Here is a 15,938-nt window from a genome sequence, read left to right as displayed (position 1 = left end):
CCCTGCTACTTGTACTAGTCTGACCGGGATCTCTAATGCTGTCACTTCCTTTAGGACATCTTTTTGCAGTTTGTGAGTTTTAAACAGCGGATATACATATGCTGGGTTGGTATTGGCGAAGTGCTTTGCAGTGGGGCCCGGAACCTTGTGGAACCGACTACTCGACTGTTTGACGCCAACCGTACTAAAAAGCAACTCCTTGGATATGACTGACAGGTTGAACAGTCTAATGGCATATCGTTCAGCCGCGGTCTTTACGTTTTTTACCATAACTTCCAGAGTGCGAGGGTCTGTAGCCACCAACTCATAGTCAGCCACTTCCCTTCTCATAATTGCATCGTAGTCCTTAAAAGAGACTATTACAATTTTGCCGTCTTTGTCAGACCGGCAAACAACAATGGTTCTATTGCGAACTGCTGTGGCTAAAAAAGTGAGGCTTCTCCTGAGCGGTGGTGCCAAATTGTTGTGCAAGTTGTATGCCGCCCGAACCCTTGGGCCGAGGTTTCTGAGTTTTGCTTCAATCAACTCAACATACACTGTTGCCTCCTCACTTAAATCATCTCTGTGTGGTCTGGATATTTTCGGAATTCTCAGTTTGCCGGGTATATCTGTTTGACCCAAATTCTCCTTATCCTTGTATATATCCGCCCTGCTAAACTTGCTGCTTTATTTGGTGGTAAATAGCTTATAATTATAATTCCTTTTTTGAAGTACAAAACTCTGCAAGCTTTGAAAATTACAACACTGTCACTTAAATTTAAAACTTATTACTAAACCTTGTGCTTCTTTACAACCAAAATGAATCATAAAGTTATAGTTTGAGTATAATAATTGATATGATTCCAAATGACAACCAAGAAACTGTTTTTTTTTCTATTTAGTGCTATCACTGCAAGTGCAAGTCTTTTTGGAAATAATGGTGTTCCTTAAAAAAAGCTTCCTTTTCAGTGTTGACATCCTTTTCAAGAACCGTTTTGCCTTTGAGAGACTCATGGAAATTGCTGGCTAACTGGCTTTTCCTTTAAAAGTTTCAGTAACTTTTCTAACAACAGGATATGTTTGGTGGTCAGTACTATCTCCCCTGTAGAATGCTCATTCTTAAGAAACATTTCCTCTTAAATGGTGTACCAGAAGTAAATTGACTGCAGATTTCCCTGGACACTCAGCTAAATTTGGTACGTACACAATGATGGATCTTTGCAACAATAAAATTGTTGCTATTGTTAATGTATTCAGATGGTAATTTCATAATATTTTCTAGAGCAATGAAGAGGCAAACAGCAATGATATGGAAAAAGAAGGATTCTTGGGATGCATTGAAAACATCACAAGCAAAGGATTGTTTATTAAAGCCTTTGTGACTGACAGGCATCCACAAATCATCAAATACATTAGTGAAGAATTGTCAGAAACAAAACATTATGTTTGGCATTTAGCTACAAGTATGATAGAAATAAAAGATGAGCATACACCAGTATATTTGTGTTTATGGTTTTCAATTCAGAAATCCAAAAGAAACTGACAGCACTTTCTAACAAAGCCTATTGCAAAGAGTTGGGACCTTGGGTGAAAAGCATATGCAACCACATGTATAGTTGTGCAGCAACATCACAAGGGAATTCACAACTTATAGTTGACAAGTGGCTGTCAGTCTGGCAACGTAACTCTGAAGTCTTCCCCAGCACCATTCAACAAATTTTCTGTAGGCAGTATACCTGTAACGCATAGAGGTTGCTGGTTGCATGTTAGTAGTTAGTACAGTAAAACTTACTCGTGACGATTACCCTCATCATGATTTCCCGATTGACGTTTAAATCGATAACATGCTGCTTCTAATACACGTTGAGACATATAGATTCAAATCCAGGATATGCTTTTATAGAAAGCAGATTCGACTCGAATATTCGTTGAACTTGGCTAACTGCTGTTGCACTTACTGATTTCATGGCAGCAAACGCATGATTTTCTCTCCTCCATTAGTACATAGTTAGTACATAAACACCTACAATAATTCTGTTACGTGGAAAATACCTTTTGTCAACAACAAAACACCTACCTTTTTAAGCAAACAGTTGTTATTTATTGCTTAACTGTCAACTACGTATACTACGTTAATTTTATCAGTTGTAAACAATAAAAAAATGTACGCAACAAAAACAACAGCTGATTAACGCCATTGTTAGAAGTTGGTACGAGGTGACGTAACAATCGCTGCTACATATCAAACCAAGGTGTCGCTCGAGAGCTCATTGTTTGATTGAATATCTCGAAAACGAGAAATCATAGGACAAAAAAATTAGTGATTCGGAATCCCTGATTTTTGGCAATTCGAAATATCTAAAATGTAGAAAAAGTCACATCGCCGCTGCCGGGGCCCTTTAAAGCATTCTTAAACCTACCACAGATTTCTTCCTGGTGCAGCGTAAATCGTGGTGCCATTGTATCAAGCACTTTCTAGGAAATCAAAACACAGCACAATGTTTGCAGCTTTTTCTAACAAATGGCGCTTGCTACAGCAACACTGCTTCACCACTCTATATCTCCTGCACCAACCTCTTTGATTGACAACGCCTCACAGTGAGCTGTGGGTGCTGTGCTTATATTGTAGGTTGCTGGTGGCCATTCGCATTTTTCAGCAGGCATCTTAGACCACCAGAAACAGAAGTACAGTGACTTCGATAGAGAGTTATTGGCATTTAGTAATCCGCCATTTTAGAAACTTTCGTAAGGTGATGTTGGATTTCAAATACAAAGCTATAGCGAATGCGCAACTTGATGAGAACTGCAGTCATACCGTACAGCAGTTACAAACCTAAAGCTCGATGACATAAATATTGGCAACTCTGATTTAACACTGTTGTGTGACACTTCCACTTGGGTTTCGCGATCAATCATACCGCTTTCGTGGCAAAAGAAAGTATTCAATGTTACTCTCTGTCACATCCGCCAATACGCACGACGCGCAACCTGATAGCTTCAAAATTTTTAGGATTTAGTAGTAGGATTATTGGTTAAACAGTGTGCAGATTGCCAAAAATCTAAGATTCACACTTAACTTTGGAGAATTACCCATTACCTCGTTCTTGTTTTGAACATATTAATATTGTTGGCCCTTTACCGCCGTCACATAACAAAGCATACCTGTTGACAGTAGTAGATAGATTTACTAGGTGGCCAGAAGCAGTTCCCATCCTTAACCCTAACTTGTGCCAGAGCTTTTTATTCAGTCTGGATTTCACATTTTGGAATTCCAGCGCACATATTTTATGATCATGGTCCGCAGTTCACCTCTCAGTTGTGGTCGGCGATAAGCCAACTGCTTGGAAAACAACTTTATCCCCAAGCAAACGTATTAATTGAATTCAAAGTACTTTGATGGTTTGCCTTTCCGGACACCAGCATTCAAAAAAGTGTTTTGATGGCTCGCCTTTCCGGAGCAAACTGGTTTGACGAATTACCGTGGGTTATCTTTAGCAGAGCTTGTATATGGCTCCCCAATCGCAGTGCCAGGAGATTATATCTGTCATGAAGAATCGGCTCCCTCTCAAGTTTTACCTGCTCTACTGCAGTGCTCCGCAACTTTTTTTACGCACGTCGCACCATACGAGCTTTAAATTGTCGGCGGCACACTCGACCTAAAAAAGATGTACGAGACAGCACCAAACACAACATGGATTTAGTGAGATATGTGGCATTGTTTACATGAGCACAATCGCGGTATGTTAGGCTCAGTATTTAACAGAGTGACTCGAAGTCCTCGTCAAGGTTTTTGAAGCAAGATTGTTTGTTGTGTTTTATCAACAACAAAGAAGAAAAGCTTTGTTCGCACAAGTAAGTTGTGCAGAAATGGAGCAAAGCTTTAGTAGCTGCGTTCGAAATTGTTCGAACCACTAAAAAAAGCATTAGGCCAGGGGTCTTACACTTCTTTGAGGGCCAAAAACATTTTTTTAAAGTTAGGTAGGGGCCACACTATTGGAATTGTTTGTAAACGTAATATGATTTTAATGTACATAAAAGATTTGTAATGTAAAAAGATTGAAACATAAAAGATTAAAACATTTGACGCAACAATTGGAATTGCTGATTCTCAAACTAAGGGAATATTTCCATCATACGATTAAAACGTCGCATTTATTTCTAGCCATTACTAATAACTTAATAAGGAATAATTGTTTCTTGTAATCGGTGGTCTGACAGGGTATTCAGCCATAAGTCAACACCTAAAATTTAAAAGTATATCGCGGGCAGCAAAAAAACCTCTTAATGGGCCATACTGGGCCACGTGTTTGAGACCCCTGCATTAAGCTAACATAAAGTATATTATGACGTAATAAAACACGAAGGTGAAGTGCAGTGTTTCTTAACCTGGGGTTCGCGGACCCCCAAGGGGTTCGTAAGATGGTTTCAGGGGGTCCTTGGAGCGAAATATGTTAAGTATCATTACTAAAAGAAAAATGTTTTTAAGTTTCTCAACCGTTTTTACAATCCTGCATGCGAGTGCACGCTGTTTATTACACCCTAATTATGCCCAAAACAATTGCTTTTTGTGATTGTTTTTCCTATTGTGACATCATAACACACATGGACTTTATAGGACAAGTGATTTGTAAAGTTATGTATACCAGAAATATTATCAATTCGATGCGTTGGCCACTACAATACAGAAACGTCATTGATTTTAAAGGGCTGTGAAGGCGGATTTCAATGCTTTAAAAGCATGACAGGGTATAATCCAAGAAATGTGAAACATGAAAAGACCTATGGTAAATTGCGTTGTGGGTCCGCAGAATTCATAAAAGGGGTCCGTGACTACAAAAAGGTTAAGAACCACTGATGTAGTGAGTAGTTTAGCTTGGTGTCTTGATCGGCATCATTTGCTATAATAACACACAAAAACAAAAATTTGAAAAGCTACGGTTTTGGAGCGGCACACCCAGCATCGGCACAGCGGTGGCGGAGCACTAGTTTAGTACGATGATTGATGTTATTTTTACGAAGGATGTTGATGAAGTTCATGAATAAATTCCAACTGGTTTAAAGCAATAATAGGTTTTGTCAGAGGAACCACATCGGATAATAATGATGCACACAAATTTATTTTTTGCAATATTTATATACTGCTATGAATTGCAGGAAGACCTATTTATGCGGTAAGGGGATTTCGACAAGGTGAAGAGACAATTTAACACTTTGCAAGTCACAATTAACAATTAATCAAGTCATGACCTAATATATCAAAATACGGCGGAAATATTTGATCGGCGGTTTGACATAAACCGCTCATGACAAACGTGCTTATCTGACTCGTGCTTGCATTTTTTGAACAGAGACATGGAAAAAATCTGCTAATGTTACAGACTGCAGCTACTACTATTCCCTACAAGTGTTACCGAACCCAGGATCGTTCAATATATCCAGGCAATGTTATTTAAACTTAAATCACACGTCGATTGATATTACCCCAAATATAGTTTTTTTCTTTGTGTTGGCCATGTTGATTTTGCAAAACTTTTTGCAAATCTAAAACAGAAACAGATTTTATGCATCGATTCTTCGACAAGCCTTACTTCGACAACTTCGCTAAAAGTATGTCTTGCAAATGTTTTTAAAATTATTCGTTCTTGCTACTCAGTTGCTTCAATCAGCACCGCGATAGGCGAATGGAAATTCGTCCGGTGCTCTGATGTTCCTCGGCAGATAAGTTCTTATGAATGTGGAGTGCGCGTCATTGCAAATTCATTTTCTTACACAATGGACAGCATTAGACAAAATATTTGCCTTCCAAAGAAGCAAGAATTTAGGTTGCAAGTCTATTGGTGGAATCCAGTGGTCCTACAACGTCACCAGTAAAACCACGGGGGAAAATTGATAAAGCAAAAAAGCGGTGGAAAAAACATGGATTAAACACGCAACTGAAGACTTACAGATCATGGAAGCGGAGCTAGCATCTATTTTGAATGTGCAGGAGGACACTACCAAAAAAGACTGGTCCACTTGTGAGGCTGTTAACTGCCCAGGCAACAAAACAAACGTTCTACAAATATTTTGTGTCAATTGTCGAAAATGGTTCCATATAACTTGTCTTCCAGGTAAAGTTACTTTTTCCGGCACATGCTTTTCATGTACAAAATAATCTTTAGTGTTTTTTTTCGTTCGATGATGTATACGTAATTCGATTTTTCTCAATAATGTTTATGTTGGATTCTTTTTCTTCTTAATTATCCTGTCGTAATTTATGGTCGGAGCTAGACAGGAGTGTTGCAAAAATATATGGACTTTAAAGTCGTAGTTAACTAATCCCAATATTTTTCACAATTTTAATGTGGGCTTAAGATAGCTATTGTGGGCAAGATTACAAAACAAGGAAATCACACACCACTCAATTCATTGTGTATAAACGGCAATTCAGAACTGCAATGGACAACGAATTTTACGATTGATGAATGAGAATACGATTTGAGACTTCAAGCTGTGCGTTAGTCGCCCTGGGAGTTTGACCATGGGTCACTGAGCTGAAACAGATTTATGGTGATTTTTAGATTGTTTGACTTGGGCGCAGCAGTACATTTAAGCAGACTTGGACAACTAGATTTTTTTCGTTTTTTTAAATTAGATTAAAATTAGAGCATCTCCTTTTTTGCAAATTAGATTAGAATTAGAATTTTCTCAAAATCTAGAAATTAAACTAGAATTCAAACTAGAATTAGATTTAAGCCAACCAACTTTAGTTTGTTTCAAATTTGAACTTGTAGATTTGCACATTTAAGACAATACGATTCGGTGCATCTAAAACGTGTTTAAACGGAGCTGAGTGCCAAATTTCACTGATAAACGTGTTTCAGTGATGTAGTTTGGTCTTGTTAATTGCATGGTTTTGTGCGCTTTGGTTAAAAAATGCATGCTCAGATCACATGCCGAAAAATGCCGTTGGACAAACTAGCGATTTTGGGAAAACTGTGAATTAGATTAGAATTAGAGCTTACTCAAAAATTCTAAATTAGATTAGAACTAGAATTACCGCCGTTTTGCTCTAATTGGCCCAACTATAATTATCTAGTTGTCCAAGTCTGCATTTAAGCAACCGCGATTCCATTGTCTAAAAGTATACATATCAAAGTATTTTGTTATAAATTTTACAACATCCTAAAACATTGGTGAGACCTTTTGCGCAAAACAAGAACAGCAAATTCGCAGCGCGCTGTGCTAATATTTTTTGTTTGTTTAACTTGGACTTCTTTAATTTAGCATAGTCTTACCGCTTTATGGTCGTTGTTTAGCTACGGTTTGCCAACACAGCATACAGTCATTTTATTATTAAAACCCGGCGTGTTACCTTACTTTGCGAAACCTAAAACAATTGAAAAGTAGTTGGGACAACGAAGTTTGTGAAGATTAACGATTGTGGTGAAAATAACATTTATCCACTTGGGAGACGTTATTTTACTTAAAAGGTATTTTTTAAGTAATTACCTAGTTTCGTTTTTAAGAAAGCCAAAGGCCTGCCGCTTGTTTTCGGACGAGCTTAATGTTTGGTAAAACTTTTATTCAGATTACTATATTTTTAAATGAAAAAAATGAAAAAACATTTTTTTTTAAATGAAAAAAATTGATGTAATATAATAGTGGTATTTTCATAACAGCATCTTCTATATCTGAAATAACTACTTCACTGATAAATTGGGTCTCATTTCTTAGGAATTTTTCTGTTTTATCACAGCAAGTTGAATGCAATAACACAAAAGTTGGCAGGTGGTCAGAAATGTCTGCAGTCAGTATTCCTGATTTGCAGGTAATATTTACATTGTTTGTGTAAAAGTGGTCAATAAGAGTTTGGCTGTGGTTCTTCAAACGAGTTGGTTGACACTTTAATGATGAAAGATCATAAATTTGTAAAGAATCTAAAAAGTTTTGAATACTTTTTACTTCCTTGTATTGCATGAGATCTATGTTAAAGTCACCACATATATACATGTTACGGCGAAAAATTGCTCCTTTTTTAATAATGTTAATCTTGTGTGACCATAGAAATCGTTTGTAGCGTAACACGAGATTCTTAAATGAGCGACTTGATCTCTCGCAAATGACTAAATTGTATCTGTTAATATCTGCTTTAGTAAAAATGCATGTGTTATATTTAGGAATCAATATTAATTTAATACAAACAATTATGTAAATGCGGTGAAGTTTCTATAAAGCCATAAGTATTCGGTGAGTGTGTTAATGCTTTCACTTACTTCGCTGTTTCAGTTTGTGACCTATTTGTGTTGCTTATAGAAAACGCGTGTACACATGTACGCATGTCTCCGTGATCTCAATTTCGGATGAATATACCATCTTGCTGACCGTACATGTTGTTTGAGATTCTTATACAGCTGACTAGATTTTGCCGCCAAGACAGTCAATTATACTGCTAATAGCCACAGCGTGACTGTTAGCCGAAAAACGGCAGTCACAACCATATCAATGGCTGTGTGTTAGTTTGTGGTCATTGTTGTAAACATTTTTTTCTTTATTGTTGTCCAACCAAAACACTTTTTTCGACTCCTTTATTAACAATTTATTTTTCGATTGTTATGATTTTGCCGTGTTTGCAACCGTTTCGTTTCGAGCCTGTGTATTTTTCCCGCGTATTTCAGTGCCACATTATCACTTCGTTTTGTTGAATTTGATCCGTGCAAGTAAACAAAATACACAAAAGATACCATCTGCTGTTTACACTCATGTGCATCAATGCGTGACGAACATAACGTCACAATGGAGTTGCCAATTAGATTTGTATTATTTTTTTCACAAAATAGAAGGTGTTTCTATATTAGGGTTGCCATACGTCAGGATTTTCCCTGACATGTCAGGGAATTTAGTGTTTAAATCTGCGTCAGGGAGAAATGCTAAAATGTACCTAAAACTCCGGAATTTAGGAAAAAATATACATACATATTTTAGGAAATTAATGTACTAACTGAGAAAGTTTCCAGTAGTTAGCTACAACCGCTTCAATACCATGAAACGTAGAGGTAAACTGGCGGCGCGCAAACAAGGTTACTGTTTCGTTTTAAATAAAAATCCGCGTCTCAAGAAAACACAGCATTCGATTCTACGTGGGAACGTGGAAAATTTCATTTGCTTTAACTGTGTACCTAATATGCAAGGAACCAACTAACAACAAAAAGTCGAATGTCGTGAGACATAAAAACGTTTTTACAGTGGGATTTTATTCAAATTTAAGAGGGTCATTGTGGCTCCCATTCTTTGTTTTTTTCTGTGTGAAATTGGTCCGAATGGTTTTTAGAGTGGTTAAGGTTGGCGACCCCTTATATATGTGCTTATTGTTTCAAGGATAGTAAGATTAGTGAGCTTAGCCTAAACTTAACTAAAACAGAAGCCGACGCAGAAAACTTAAGTGACAAGGATCAGAGTATCGTATCTAACGTTTTCTAGTGTCGCCGTCCGTGTGATTTCCGAATATTCCAAATTTATTCCGGAATAGAAGTGTTTAGATCGCAAAAAAGGTTAACGCAGCGATCTGAAACTGGGGTCCGCGGTCCTTCAGGGCATTTTGCGGGAACCGCGAAAAGATGTAAGTAATTCTTATGTGGCGTCAGTTTGTGCCACTGAATAAGTTTAAATCAAAGTAAAATTGAGAATCGACTGTCTCCATTGCTAAACAATAGCGTTTAATGTATGACAACTAACAAAAATGCAATTGTTTGCGCACAATCGTAATATTTTTGGCTTGTCTGTGATGTCAGATTTGGATCCTTGTTATGCGCAATTTTGCATAACTAGCTAAAATCCTGCAATCAAATTTCGTTTTTCTATTTACACATTCAGGCTTAAGAACCGCGAGCCATCGAAATAATGGCAAGGGGGCCGTTTTGAAAAAATAATGAAAAAGTTTGAGAAAAACTGGGTTAACGCAACCGAGATTAGTTTTGTCAGGGATTGTGTATCATAAAATATGGCAACCCTATTCTATATATTGCCAACTTATATTTTCTATGAAGGCTTAAATCTAGGAGCAGCACCCCCAGAAATTTTCGGAACAAGCCGCCACCGTGCAAACCTAAAAACGAATGCAGCTCACAAAACCGTGGCGTTCAAAGCACACGCTCTCTCGCGGATGAATATATCAATGCGTCCTCGCCACTAACAAAGGAGAAATGAAATAACCAAGCGAAACAATTCGCTGTGAGAGTCAGGCATGTAAGGTTTAGAAAACTCGAGCCTGAGGTTGGGGAAATATCAGTAAAGGATCGATTAATTTTTGGGTAATGAATTGCTCTGACGATTTCATTTTATATTTTCCACTGTCGAGCAGATACGGCCAAGCGTTTGGCTAATAGCTCGTTGGTCTAAAGCAGGGGTATCGAATTCGTACACGCTGCCCTGCCATTTTTGTGTGTAATAACTTAAAAAAATCTACCTACTTATTTTAAACTTACCGTTGCTCTTCTGGGGATTGGATATTATTTGATGCCTAGAACTGATCCCAAGCAATGTGCGAAAAGTTTAAACATGTGCTATGGGGCCCTCGCGGAACATTTTTGAAATTATCCTGCCTGTCGTGAAAAAAGTTTAGTTACCTTTGGTTAATACTACCTCTTCAGATACCAAGATGTAAGCCAGAATTGGAGGTCGTTTGACGTAACTGTGGTGGTTTTTAGACCAATGATTGTCTGCGTAGCAAACCTTAGTTTGGGCTTGCGAATTGTTGTCTGGGGACTGTCATCTTCAAGCGTGCCACGTGTTGGACATCCCTGGATCATCCTTTTCGTCGCCCCTTGTGTCGTTGTGCAGTTACTGAAAGTTTGTATGGTCACAAGCATTTCAATATGACTGATTCATGCTTTTGAAAGTGATTTTTAAATCTTCTAAAATTTTAGTGGAATTAAGTGCCTTTCAAATCATACATTCTATTCTATTGCTGTTCGTAGATCGCTAAGAATAAAACAATCATCTGCTACATCATCCATTCAGGTAAGCCGAGAACAGCAGGCGAGTCTTTTCTCACAGCTTCTGTGACGTAATAAACTAATTTACACCTAAACAGTGTTATTGGAAGCCATATTGTGAGATTGAATTGGTTCATTCGCTCCACAACGTGGTATTATAAGGTGTTTAATTACTGCTGATAAATATATATTAGTAACATACACCGATGGAAAAATGCGACCCATTTAAAGTTTGCAAAGCATATCGCATCTTAAAGTCACGAGCCCAGTCAACGCCCGATTGTTTGGACAAGAGCCGAATAACCGGTTGACTTGTCATGCGTTTAAAATTGGCGTACCTTCATCGATCTCGTCTTTTCTTTAGCTGTTATGCACCAGTGGTCGGTGACCAGTGGATCTTCCCCCATTGTTGTTGTTGGATTATTTTGTTAAATGCTATGTGCTTTTATATCGCTGCAGTAAAGCTGCCCCAGTCCGGCCCGACAAGCTATTTGGTGTGGCCCGCACCAACACACTAATTAAGAAAAAACATTACTGTGCACATGTAAAAAAGTTATGTGGCCCTCGGTTGAGGTCCGAAATTGGTTATACGGCCCAACGACGAAAAATGTTGCACGCCCCTTATCTGTTTGCAAAATGTTATTTCAAAATAAAGTTCACGTTATACGTGCAAGCCTGTCACAAAAGCAAGGCAAGACTGTCCACAGGTCTAGCTTGACCCTCAAACAATGCGCCTGGAAATCGACTGTAATCCCAATAAGGATTACTTAGAATATGGCAATTCACTGAAATAAAAGAAATAGCAGCGACTTAAGGAAACGTATAAACCACATCGTAACTACTGCAGCGGTGCATAAATAGTTGTGTCAACTACACCACATACAAAATGTTCACAGCATAGGATTGCTTCCGAAGTCCAATTACCTTCAAAATGAAGTTTTTGAATAAAGGCCCTGCAAGGCCTGAAACTTTCCCCTACGGATCAACACATTTTAGTTTTGTTGGATGTAAGTGACTTCCTAACAATAACCAAGGTCTTATGACGTAAATCGATTGTCATTTTGGTATTATTGCCTTGTTGCGATATATAAAATATCTTTAAAACCAGATGTAAGACTTAACTAACGCACGAAATATTTGACCAAGTCTTTAAGCGCTGTATGTGAGCATACGTTGTTCACGCTACTTAACCGTGACGACAACTACGCACTGACGTCACTTTAATAACGGTCAAATTATACGCGTCGGTGCGCACAGTAGGAGTTCCAAACATTTCTGGTTGTCTAGTTTTATTACGAGTGGTGAGTTTTAGTCGAAACGTATTGACTCATTTCTTTCGGCGGGAAAGGAAGTTTTGTGCAGTACAGCCACCAAGGCGTTTTTAGAGAATAATCAGGGAAAGTAAGACGTTTGTTGTACCGACTGACTAGACTGGTTAAAAAGTATTTTTGTTTGGAGCAGAAAAACTATGCAGCATTTGACTCGTCCCTGCTTGCTTACTCTAATTTTGAAAGATATATCAAAACGTACAAAAATCGGAGGTCGCAAGTACACAGCTAAAATATTCTATGCGCAGCAACTGGTCATATTATCCCAACAGCGATGTAAAGTTGGTGCGTATATTAATCAATTTTGTTGTGGCGCTTTGTTTGCATTTTTTGTTAAGAAAACACAACCTAAATACTGCACCAGTGGTCTGTTACGTTGGGCTCGTGGTCTGTTATTCGATAGACTTAACTGTTAAGCAAGCAACGTACCTGTACCATGACGGAAAAATTATTATTTTTTTCACACAAACGAGGCTTGAGAGTTTATTTTGGGTCGTTCCCGCACTGCTTCGCTTTTCAAAAGAAGCTTAACTTTGCTTAAAATTTTGTTTTACCACTGATTATTTTGTCTAATCAAGGATTTTCATCTATGGTTTGATGTACTGGTAAATTGCTTCCTGTAATACAAGAACGTACAAAAGGCGCAGCAGTACAAAGATTTGAACGTATACCGTTTACTTTCATTGCAAGCAAAAAGTGGCTTTAATCATTATATATTTTTGCGTTCACATTAGTTTTAACCCACTGTACATCTGTTGTAATTTTATGGTTAACCCAAAAGTGCATAATTTTGCGATGATATGTCATGAACAGATTTTGCATTCATTTAACTAGCAAACAGCCTTAAAACGCCATCCAAGACCAATTGCCTATTTTGTTTGTTGCCTTGGCCTTTCTTGATCTATACCTCTCAATCACACTTTAGGGCTTTTCGAAAACGATTCGGGTTCGGGCTAGTATTTTTGCAAGAGAAAGATCACTTAAACTAATTGCCACGATTATCTTAACTTTCACCGACGTAGAAAATTACAGGTTTGTTAGTAGGTTGACATTCTCTTGTTCATCCTTACATACTTAAGTTAAAAGTTCTATTGTAAGTGGGTTTAAGTGGTATGAAAGCAACGGTTAGCGAAATATACTCTTCGAATTTATTAACAACTACTGTGTCACGGAACAATTTTTTTCTACTTGACGTTTTGTTTTTTAATAGAGTCAAGGTAAAAGGTTTAGTATATAATGTGCAACTTTACGCCGTTCCAGTAACGTTGAAAGTAATATTGATCACCCAACGTGAAGAGAAATGAATTCCTGGGATTCAGACTCCAATCAATCATCCTCGCGAGGTGAAAAGACCTTTGGTTTGTCTACAAACTTCCAACAAACTAGCAGAAATGAACTTCTTTCAATAACACGCAAGTCAACACATAATAATAAGAAAGTTTCTGAAAATGGATCTGCAGAAAGGCACGTGTTGACGCACACCAATGAAAAAGCCCATGAATGTCATGTTTGTGAAAAACGATTTTCTAGACGTGGAACTTTGAAAGGGCAAATGTTGACACACCTAAGTGAAAAAGCCCACGAATGTCATGTTTGTAAGAAAAGATTCACCCTAAGTGATTATTTGAAAACACACCAATGAGAAACCACATCGATGTGACGTTTGTGAAAAACGATTTTCCCGAGGGGGAACTTTGAAAACTCACATGCTGACACACACCAAAGAGAAACCTTACAGATGCGATGTTTGTGACAATTTGTTTAGTCTAAGAGTAGGATTGAAAAGACACATGTTTATTCACACCAAAGAGAAACCCCTACAATGTCATATTTGTGGGAAAACATTTGCCCTAATTGGAACTCTGAAAATACACATGCTGACACACACCAATGAAAAAAAACATATATGTTATGTTTGTGAGAAAAAATTTGCCCGTAGTGGAACTTTGAAAACATCGATGTGATGTTTGTGACAAAAGATTTGCCTTTGGTGGTTCTTTGGAAAGACACATGTTAATTAGTTAATACATACCGATGAGAAACCTCATCGATGTGATGTGTGTGACAAAAGATTTATTATAAGAGAAGGTTCGAAAAGACACATGTTGAGACACCAAAGAAAAGTCTCATTGATGTTTTGTTTGTGAAAAAACGATTAGCCCGAGGTGATTACATGAAAATACACATGTTTGCACACACTGAAAAAAATTGAAAACTTTCCCCTTTAAATCGAACAAACAGATTTATTTTGGCAAAAGTGTCCCTTATGTCGTCACACAAACTTTGATTTAAACACAAACACGCATCTGACGTATCAAAGCAATCCGCTATACTGTCACAGACTTGCTTGGGTGATATTATCAAGACACTAAAAATGTCTAAACTGTCTGTAGACAAAACGAAGATCTATTTATATATCAGAACATTGAGCCTGTAGCGGCCTCTCTCACTTCAGTTATCGTGTGCCTTCATACTACAGCGAACCGGACAGATTGCCTTCTTTCTCTGACTCTCATCTTATGCGTCGTATTCGCTCATTGTGTTATTCTATGACAATGTACCTCGAATAAACACCTCGCTACATTTGGTGACCCCAAGCGTGCAAAAACGTTATTTTTGCATTATGACAGAAGCCACAAACTCAGAGAATGCTGTAGCAGTAAAGTTACCTACGTTTTGGACAGCTCAGCCACGAGTTTGGTTTCAGCAAGCGGAGGCACAGTTCGCTCTTAAAAGCATTAAAGGAGATCTAACGAAGTACTATTATGTCGTTTCGGCTCTGGATCAGGACACAGCAACTCGTCTTATAGACCTGCTAGAAAGCCCTCCAGACGCAGCCAAATACGAGGCAATCAAGACACGTTTGGTAGAAACCTTTTGTCTTTCGCGCCTACAGAGGGCCATGCGGTTACTTCACATGCCTCCTTTGGGCGACAGAATGCCATCCGCTTTAATGGATGACATGCTTGCATTACTTGGCGATGCAAATGAATGTTTTGTTTTCCAACAACTGTTTTTGGAGCGATTGCCTGAGTACATCCGCACACGGCTGAGCGGAGAGGACATTAGCGAATCACGGCTCTTGGCCCGCAAAGCTGATGCGATATGGTCCGGTAATCAGACGCCTACGGAACCCGCACTGTCCAACGTTCGGCGCAATGGGTTTTCTCTCGACCAGCATATAAAACGAGGTAGGAATTCTCGATCAGCTTCACCACAGGCGATGCCTGACTCAAAGTCCCTCTGCTTTTATCATCGTCGTTTTGGCAGAGATGCGATTAAGTGTCGTAACCCTTGTGTACTCGCACAGCAGGGAAACGAGGAAGCCGGCCATCCCTAACTGCCACGATGGCCGGCGCAATTGGCAACCTTTTCTTTGTCTGGGATAGCTCAGCAGGTCGGAATTTTCTTGTTGATACTGGCGCAGAGATAAGCATCATACCTCCCACAGGATTAGAGCGCCGCACCAATCCTCAAGGCAAAAACCTTGTTGCTGCTAATGGCACCCATATCCCGACGTACGGTTCACGTCTGGTATCCATGCATTTACCTTCCGGCAAATTTCAATGGAAATTTGTACTTGCCGAAGTTTCTCGACCGCTGCTCGGCGCCGACTTTCTGAGGGCACATTCCCTTTTAGTTGACCTCAAGCACCGAC

The 15,938-nt window shown here is 38.5% G+C and overlaps 1 protein-coding gene and 1 pseudogene across 1 annotated transcript; both read left to right on the top strand.

Annotated features, from left to right (window-relative positions):
- Positions 1-11,348: 11,348 nt before the first annotated feature.
- Positions 11,349-14,871, top strand: LOC145218999 (uncharacterized; annotated as a pseudogene).
- LOC145218992 (uncharacterized) lies at positions 14,817-15,721 on the top strand. The gene has a single exon (XM_080086409.1). It carries the CDS (start codon positions 14,904-14,906, stop codon positions 15,618-15,620), a length of 717 nt encoding a protein of 238 aa, XP_079942535.1. The 5' UTR covers positions 14,817-14,903; the 3' UTR covers positions 15,621-15,721.
- The last annotated feature ends 217 nt before the right edge of the window (positions 15,722-15,938 follow it).

Source organism: Phallusia mammillata, chromosome 3 (assembly GCF_965637545.1).
Source record: "Phallusia mammillata chromosome 3, kaPhaMamm4.hap1.1, whole genome shotgun sequence".
NCBI classification, from domain to species: domain Eukaryota; kingdom Metazoa; phylum Chordata; class Ascidiacea; order Phlebobranchia; family Ascidiidae; genus Phallusia; species Phallusia mammillata.
The sequence above is the reverse complement of the archived record's forward strand: the minus strand, read 5'-3'. Positions and strand labels throughout refer to the sequence as shown.

Coding starts and splice junctions, on each gene's coding strand:
- LOC145218992 (XM_080086409.1), top strand. CDS start 14,904: ATGACAGAAGCCACAAACTCAGAGAATGCTGTAGCAGTAAAGTTACCT.